This window comes from Apteryx rowi, unplaced genomic scaffold (assembly GCF_003343035.1).
Source record: "Apteryx rowi isolate R43461 unplaced genomic scaffold, aptRow1 scaffold_1, whole genome shotgun sequence".
Classification (NCBI taxonomy): domain Eukaryota; kingdom Metazoa; phylum Chordata; class Aves; order Apterygiformes; family Apterygidae; genus Apteryx; species Apteryx rowi.
Genome location: NW_020447196.1, coordinates 2,067,238 through 2,076,424, shown reverse-complemented (window position 1 = coordinate 2,076,424; position 9,187 = coordinate 2,067,238). Strand labels below are relative to the sequence as shown.

The window sequence follows — 9,187 nt, the reverse complement described above, 5'->3', positions numbered from 1 at the left end:
ATGCTGGAAGAGGCCATGGGCTGTGGCAGAGCCAGAACTCCTGCTTGGATAGAAACTAAGTGTTTAAGTAACTTGGAGCAAGAATTTGACTGTGAAGCTGGCTCACATTATTGCCTTCATACATGTGTGAACTGTGCTGAGTCAGCACTATGCTCTTGACTTTGTGGTGTTCCTTGGCTTTGCCCCCGGGGAAGGTTGAGCACACAGTTTTCATTGGAGCTCTTTGACCCTTTCTTTTCACTTACTCACAAATCAGATCTCCCAGTTACCTTTCATTCTGCTTTTATGATTGGCTGCCGCAGTAACAGCATTTTCCTTATCATCCTATTGACTTTGGAGACCTGATGTGGATTTCATCATTGCATGGTCTTTAACTCTGTTTTCCTGTCATTTTGCTGGAGAATCCCCAGCAATTTCAGCAGGTCTGATGTTAAAATTCAAGTTCTGTCTGTCTCCTTCAATGCGTTAACTTTCTTCTTGCTCCTGACATCTATGGGACAGTCCTTTGCTGTTTGTGTGCCCAGCTGAAAAGCAATGATTTTGCTGAGGGCCAAAGAATTCTTGCATTTTTCTAAAAGTAACTAGATTCCAACTAGTCCTTCAGTCTCTACTTGTCCATTTCTTTCCTATGTTGTTCCAGGATTTACTGAAATGAAAGATCTTCATAGTACCTTCTTATTCTGCTGCCTTTCCCTCCTAGACAACCCTCCAGGCTGCAGATCTGTAACTCTTTTTGCTATTCACTGCTTTCCTGACCCAGCAGCTGCAAGCTTAAATCAGTCTAAGTCAGGGCTGCCACTGTCCTGCCTGGTTTGCTCTGGCTGTGCATTATTATCCCTTCCTTTGCATCATCACTRGTGCTTGTCTGAGTGTCCTGGCTGGGCCAGCTCAGACAAGCAAAAAGTTTTCAGCCAGTGTGATTTCCTGAGCCAGCTCACCACGGGCTCAGGCGAGCGCCCAGGCGGGTGCGCAGGAGGGGTGGCTGTACAGTGCTGCACTGATCAGATCCTCGCACTTTCTGCAGGAGGCTGAGCAAGAAACCCCTTCTGGCAACTGCTCTCCATGCACCATGTTAGGGAGTCTTTTAGGAAGAGGATACGACCCTGCAAAATTCCCAGCATACATCCTTTCTCAAAGTGAGCATTCAAGCTACTACTCTTCCCAGTCATGTGGGTTTGCAGACTTTAGCTAATCTCTGGTAACAGATTTATTTAGCTAAAAAACAAACAAACAAAAATAAAAAATGCCCCAAACCAGGAAATGCCCTATTAATGCACTGGAAATAGAATAGAATCAGGCTGGAAAACTCCAAAATGGACTATCACAGCACAAAGGGTGATGTAAAACCCATGTGTTCAGCAGGCTACAAGCCAGGAGCCCCAGGCTCTAATCCCAGTGCTGAGCTCCCAAGCTTGGCTAAGAAAACTAAAAAGGGAAGAAGAAAAAAAAAAAAAAAAGAGTCTTTGTTTAAATTTCCTCATCTTTTCCTAGGCAGACTCCTCTTACTATACATATTAACAATTTAGAAGTCACAGGTTACTTAGGCCTTCCATGTGAAATGTCTTCTCAAATCTCTTCCAGCCCCAGCCTCTCCAGGTCTCCCTGGTCATCACAGCCAAGGGTCGCGGCAGCAGCTGCTGTGCGATACTCTGAAGCACTCTGCCTGCACTGCTGCGTAACTGAGCTTAACACTGATCCATTGCCCAGTAATACTGGAAAATGTTGTGAGAAGTACTAACGTGCACCCTAGCTCCAAAACACTATGTTCAGACTGATACTCAAAATACCCGTGTTTGTGATGCTAACTATTCACCCTTTTACTCAAGAGTGTCACAGCTTTTCTACCCTTGACTCTTCTCCATACCTACTTTCTGTAACAAATGGGGAAGTAAGAGTTACTGGAAGATCTCTGCATTTTAGGAAAGGCCATGAACTACTGCATGCACAGAAGGCTTTTTTTTGGGGTGGGTGGGGGGGTTCTCTGACTAAGAAAAGGTCTTGCTCTATAACAAGGCATTTTTTAAAGCTGTGACTGCCCCTCATTAGTGGATAAGAACAGTTCATAGTTCTTTTGGGGCCTGTTAATAGCAAGACCTTTATATATATAAGATTTAAAAAAAAGCTGATCACTAAGAGGACTATGGAGTAGATTGAAACTGGAATATATTTCTGAACCAGTTACTGGGAAGGAACTAGGGAGTTTTGCCTGACTAAGGAGTAGAGAATTGGAACTTAAGTTATGGAAGTTGATTCAACAACTGTGCTATTTTTGGCTTGTGAACTGTTCTAATGGCTGTTTATTTTTAAGGTCATTTTCTGTTTGCATAGCATATACACCCTTCTGGCGGGTGGGAGGCATTATAAAAACAATCACTGCTGCTCAGAATTATGAACTAAACTTGAAGAGGAATGGAAAAAACAGAACTCTGTGTACTTATTACTTTTAAAAAAACAGAAACATCTGTTTAGGTCATAAAGTTTGTTGACCCACTCTAAGATACGTCTCCACTGGAAAAATACCATTTCAGTTAACATAAACTGCTGCAGAGGATTGCAAAAGACTTGGAAAACTTGGTCAGATGAAAGAATGGGATAAACAGAAAGGAAGCATCAGATTTAGCAATTTATCACTCACACTCACCTTAAAATAGTAAAAAGAAAACCAGAATATTCATCCCATGACTGAGGAGTTGCTGAAGAATTAGAATTCATGCTGGGCTGGCCACACTTAAATCAAAGCATGTGTCCTGTTTCTTAAGACTCTCGTTAAAAAACAACACACTTTGTTGTTGTGCTTTCCTGGCTTCTTCCTGTTGGTCATATCTTTATTCACACACAGTCAGATAATACAAATTCATTCAACAGTGGCAGCTTACAAGAAAGGAAGAATGATTATTTTGAACGTAAATTTAAAAAACCTAAGTCTGGCCATTTGGCATGCAATGCAGTATTTGGACCAAATAATGGTAAGGAAATAGCTTGTAACATTGGAAGCATACTCTCAGCCATGTTTCTTTTTCAGAATATAAAATACACAATACAAAAATATACTAAAAAATAACAGATTTTGTTGTTGAAATGTCTGCTGCAATACAATTGCCGTTGTCTAACTTTCAGTATATTTACTCCCATACTACATTAAGATAGAATATTTGAATAAAAACAGTTTATTTCTAACCTGACATGAACTTAAAAGTTCAAATCAAGTTAACTATAAAGTCTTGGGCTCTTGTCCTGAAAACACATTCAGGATCTTAACTTTGAACTCAGTGAGACTGATACAAATGAGATGAGCACACAGGTAAGCATCCACTTCCCTGGGGTCTTGCTCAGGAGGCAAGTGGAAGTTGAAATGCTGCACCTCACAATATCCTAATTTAGGGCATTTTCTGGATCTTCCTTCAAGACTTTTAGCAACTCCTCCCTGATAGGCTTGAGTTAATCAAGCCTTTGGTAATCTGGTGAATCCACCTATTTTGAGATCCGAGGCTTTGCACTTAGTTGAGTCAACTTCAGGAAGGTTCTTCCTTACCCCATTCCTCTGTATAAAATCTTACCCACCCTCTTCTCCTCTTCTCCTCCCTCCCTGCTTGTCTGATATCACCAAAATGGCTTCTTTCCACATGAGAGCTGAATGCTCCAGTGCCTTGCTAAGGCTGCTCCTATCAAGCCTCATATGACCTCACTGCATTCAGAGCACAATTCCCTTAGTGTTTCCAAGGTTCAGAAAACCTAGCGTAGAAACCAAAGCCTGTGCTTATCTTGCCATACAGAGATGAGAAGCTGTCCAGCTGGGCTTGCACACTTTCAGTGAGAATCTTTTAAAGTAGATTTAATGCTTATGGAAAATGCCAGCCCTGGAAGTTCTCTGTTCTCCACAGAGAAAACAGACCACAGGCAGCAAAAGTACCTTTCTGCAGTGCCCCATCTGGAGGTCCTCTAGCCTCAGAAAGACAAACTCATCGCTAGCAGACAAGCATATTTAAATCAATGATTTTGATTTTTCTTTTCCTTTTCCTTCCAATTGTAGATCTCAAAACATTTAAGAAAAGACGTTAGTATTGCTTCGTTTTTGCAACAGGAAAACTAAGGCACAGAAGGGTGAACTCATTTGAACCAGCATTGATCTGCAGGTCTCCTCTACCTTAGTCTGTGCTCTTCACTAAGCTGTTTCTCTCCCTGCTTGTGTAATATGACACATTCTCAGAATTACTAGGGGCAACCTCTCACCCCTGTCTCCCAAATAGACAGCACAAACAGGGGCCAATATCCACCTTCCTAGGCATGGCCTCCAGAGGAAATATCAAGGACAGGCATTGGAGGCCAGTGGTTGGCCTCCCAGTTTTCAAATGCCACTTGCCCCCAAGAAGGTCAGCTATGGAAAGATGACCAAGATACTTCTGAGGTATAAAACTCTGTGTCTGCTGGCCAGTGGTCCACTTTGTCGTCATCAGATTTGTCACTGTCGTCGCCGCTAGAAGGTTCATAGCCTGGCATGGCAGCATGGAACTGCTCTGGCTGCCGGAGATCAGCCTCCGCTTCCTTCTTCTTTTCTGCCTGCAGCTGTCTGTAGCACAGGTTGCAGACCCTCAGGGGCTTGGGGGACAGCCGTGGCATCAAAAACCTCTGCCTGGAGCAGTCTCCGCACACGACAAAGCCACACTTGCGGCAGTGGTGCCTTCGGGTGAGTGCGGAGAACTTGGTCTGGGTGCAGCGCATGCAGATATCTGTTGCCTTGTCCGGGATCCAAGGGGCAGCATGCTCAGTGGAGGGCTGCCTGCCCATCTTTGTCAGCAGGTGTCTGATGCACTCCTCCAGATGGCTGATCCACTCTTTCCTCTCTGTGAGGGAGGCTGCAGAAACCACAAAGGACTTCTTTGAGGTTTTAATCATCCAGCGGTTCTTCATCTGCAAGGTGTCTGGCAGTGTCTCCAAAGTGACATCTTCAAGGGGAATGATGTGCTGGGAATTGTACTTCCTTTTGTTGATCACTATGCTCCCATACACGAGGATGTCGTTGAAAAGAAAGAATATGCGAGGCTTGGGTTTCTTGCGGCATTCTTTGGTTAAAATCCCTTCCCCTAAAAGGACCCTTCCTGGCACAGCTAAGGGCTGCCCAGATGCCCCAAAGCAGTTTTCCACGGCAGCAATTCGCTGGCTGTTGATCTCAGTGTTTGCAAGATGGTCCACCATCTCCAACTCGCTCTGAAGAGAGGAAAATAAAGGAAGTGGTGAAGCTGCACCAAACAATAGCACCAGCAGGAGACTGGGTAGCAAACTTATGCCCAGGTGAGAAGTTTCTAATCTGAGATTATGATTAATCTCCTCATTAGTCTTTACTTTAAAAAATTACTTTAAAAAGGTAATAAACACAAGTTTCTGACCCACTTTAGTGGCTAGTTAAAGCAGTTCAGTCCCTCTAATGTGGAGTCACCTATTCCATTACAATCTTTTCTACCAGTATAACTGTTTTCCCATAATAGAGGAAGCAGGTTGGTCTGACATACCCTTTATGTGGTACTTTTATGTGGTTATGTAATTACTTGCACAGGAGTTATTGTACTGTGATAATTAGAGGGTACCAGCACCATCCCCTTTCTGTCCCTGCCCTCTTGGTGCTGACGTCAGGGAGTGCACCTGCAACACGGCGCAGACATCGTGCTAGTGCAGTGAGCTAACTGATGACAGGCTGATGCAGACTCAGGGAGGAAATCCTTGGTCTTTGGAGCAACTCTCCCATTTCTGGGAGAGTACACCCTTTTTCTTGAGTTACCATGCCATTTTGGGCCAGAGCTAAGGTAATGCTTTAGAAGAAGAGGCCAGCATGCTCTGTTGTTTGTTGCTTCTGATCCTCCTTGAATAACGAGAGGGGGGAAAAAAGCACAATCCATGTGAACAAACCCATGCAAGCCAACACCTGCCTCCATTACCCCAGCTATGTTTGGGCCACTGGTGCTTCCAGTTAAAAGACACATCATTCTGGAAAATGCTCTGACCTCCGCTGAAAGGAAAGTAGAAGAAAGCATGCTCATCCTTCCCTACACCTCCGCACCATCATTCTCATAGTAGCTGGGATTATTTAAAAACATACAGATACTCTGACGTAAAAGTAAATGTTTTGCTATCCCTAGTTTGTAGGAAGGGAAGCAATTTATGTTTGCAAGTTCATTTTTTCTTGTTTGCTCCTAATTCCTTCTGTGTTTAATGGTATTGCCCCAAGACCATATAGGCGTAACGTCCATGAGAAAGTGAGTCATTTCCTCTTAAAGCGAGGTAGTTCAGAGATCACGAGGTAGCTCAGAGATCACAGGAATGTGTGTAGCCCTAGTTTCTATTAGCATTTCATAGAATCACTAATACAGAGCCCCTGTCCACAGTTTTTCCCATCCTCTTTGTACTGAACCTTTACAGCTGTAGAGTGTTGGAACCCAGATGGGGTGTCTTTGGGATAATGATGATTTACATTCTTGTCTTGCCCTTCACCCCAAAGCACCCCTTCAGACTGCTAGAAGGGAAACCACAGAGTAGCTGTTCAAGGTTGCTGTGCGCTGTTTATCTCTTGCCTAAGCTATTTAACAAACAGACTGCTTAATTCTCCTGAGTCCCCAGAATATTTTTCTTTGGAGCTGGCCAGGATGTTCTGAATTTCCCTACAGTCTGCAGAAAGTTAAGGCACTGGTTTAGCCCCAGGAGGGAATCCGAATGAAATGACCTGATCTGCAGAAACAGCTTTCACCAAGAAGAGTGTTATGCGGCCAGTGCTTCTGAAAAGCTGGCTCCTGTGACTGCACGTCATTGGGATTTCTTGTTAATCCATGGGGACAGCACCTTCAGCAACACAGGGGCTTGTTTGGAGTCTGCCAGGATGCAAGCATCACTTTTGCGAGCCCCGTCTACTCTGTGACAATTGTTCCAAGAACGACCTTTCAAGAGTTTGGGGATCATCTCTGATACTGACATGATAAGGTGAATATGAGCTGACAAGTCACTAAAAGAGGACAAAACCATGGTCTCCCTCAAATCAGAGAGATGACCCCAGGGCCTCTGACTTACTTCTGTAAGGATGTATTTCTTCAGGGTCTTGAAGCACCAGACAGATTTGATGGAGTTGGACAGGGCTGAGCACATTCACTCATGTATGTTCTTCAGTATGAAGTGCAACTTAAAATTAACTACAATATAGATATTTACAACAAAAAGCATCAGAGAGACAGTAGCAGGATAAGAAACTACCTTCAGAGAAAGTCAGAGAAATGAGCAGCTCTGGAGTAGGAAAATGTTTCTGAAAACTTTCTGCTTTCTGAAGATCAGACAGAGGTAAAGAAAGAGGCAGGCTTTGGCATGCTGAATGCAAGAACAAGCCCATGCCCCACTCTCCTGAGATCAGAGCTGAGCCAACAGTCCGTAGTCACGAGGTGGTCATCATGAGTACTCCTCCAAGGGGTGTACTGCAGCCAGATGTGGAAGGGTGTGATTAGATGAGCAGTAGCTGCAGTAATGCCCTAAAGAACCTTCCATTTCAATACACATATTCAGAAGCTATATGAAGGGATTTATTATTTGTTGTCAGGAGAGGAGAGAGACTCCATCCCCCTCAGTGCTTTGCCAGCCTGACTGGATCCACGTACTGAGGGAGCGGCTCTGCTACAGGATCTAAATTCAAATCTATTTTGGGTTGCACAATGCAGCACATTTTTTCTCTCTCTTAATTCATAAAATTGGGCCATAATAGGTCGAAGTACAAACAAATAGGCAGGGCAAAATACAGTCCACAGCTGAACACTAAACTCCCTGACTTTGAATAGCTGGAGTCTTACCTGTCCTGGGTTGTGTTCTCCTCAGGTTTCTTACAAACAAAAGCTTGGATGAGGCGCTTTTGAGTGAAAGGGACAGAGGAGCACACAAAGGAATAAAGGGGGAAAAAAAAACAACAGAAATTACAGTTTGGAAAGTTTGGTGTGGAAAGGCAGCAAATGCAACAAAATACTGTAAATAATTTTTGACACCAACAACACCAAATGGGATAAACCAAGCAGTTAATCCTGCTCTGTCCAGTTTCAGCAAATAAAATTTGACTTCTGGGTTCTCTTCTGAGTTCTGTTCCTGACCCCCACTGTGGTTTCTCCTCTCCCCCTGCCATGTTACCCATCTGTAAAGTGGTAAGGACTCTCAGGCTCTATAGGACTTATGGGGAATGAAATGATTTGAGAAAGGTTCAATATATGCAGTGGTTAGCAGTCTATAGAAGAGAAGGAACAATGTAAAATGAATCCCGTAGGAATCCCTATATACTGCTATGCTCACTTCTCAATTGCTAATGTTTCTGGATTATGAAGCCCCAGCTTTTTACTTAGGACTGCATCTTTTATTTTTATTTTCTGTATTTTAGAAGTATAGTCCACTCTCCCAAGTGAGTGTGGTGCATGAGACAATTCTATTTTTAGAGAACTCCATGTACCAGCTCCTAATGGTAATGAAAAAGTTTTTTTGGAGATAAAGACTGTGCCTGCAAAGAGCCAGAAAATGTAAGCTAGCTCGTTTTCAAACACAAGTGCAATCAAGATTTAAAGTCCACCCTATTTGATTCATTTTGGTAAATATTTTTGTCCGTTTGTCCAAGTTTGTTCTGCCAGGTCAGAAGGATTGTGATGGTTACTACCTAAGTAATACACATGCAGGCACATATGACGCCTGTGACAAAAGGACAACACCATTCAAACTTCTATGTTTGGGGGAATTGGTTTAAGCTTCATTTCAGATGTATCAACTATCTATAACCATTAAACAATAAACTCTTAATATAGCCCTGAGCTTCCGACACTGGTGAAAAAAAGAGAAAAGAGATGTGCTAAATGAGGGCAGGAGGATGTGCTTTACTAGCGTTCTACTTTTCATAGGAGTTTTTGGCATGGCATAGAAAAGTTTTGTTTTTTTATTTTGTCATGACCTGTTGTTTTCTGCATGCAATCAATTATTATTCAGTGAATATATAGCTCAGTGAATATGACTGATATTCAAAGGGAAAAAATACCCATTTTCTTCTGCACTCAACTCCGCAGTAAGTTGCATCTTTTAACAATGAGCACTTACTAACTTGTGATTATAAACAGCTACGCTGATGCATGACAGGCAGAGCATTTCAACTTAAGCTCCTGGGTCAGTGAGTCTGTGGTATGTTTTTCAAGTC

The 9,187-nt window shown here is 43.0% G+C and overlaps 1 protein-coding gene across 1 annotated transcript; it reads right to left on the bottom strand.

Annotated features, from left to right (window-relative positions):
* Window positions 1-3,595: 3,595 nt before the first annotated feature.
* PLEKHF1 (pleckstrin homology and FYVE domain containing 1) lies at window positions 3,596-5,199 on the bottom strand. The gene has a single exon (XM_026059233.1). The coding sequence runs from the start codon at window positions 5,191-5,193 to the stop codon at window positions 4,372-4,374; it is 822 nt and encodes a 273-aa protein (XP_025915018.1). The 5' UTR covers window positions 5,194-5,199; the 3' UTR covers window positions 3,596-4,371.
* Between the last annotated feature and the right edge of the window lie 3,988 nt (window positions 5,200-9,187).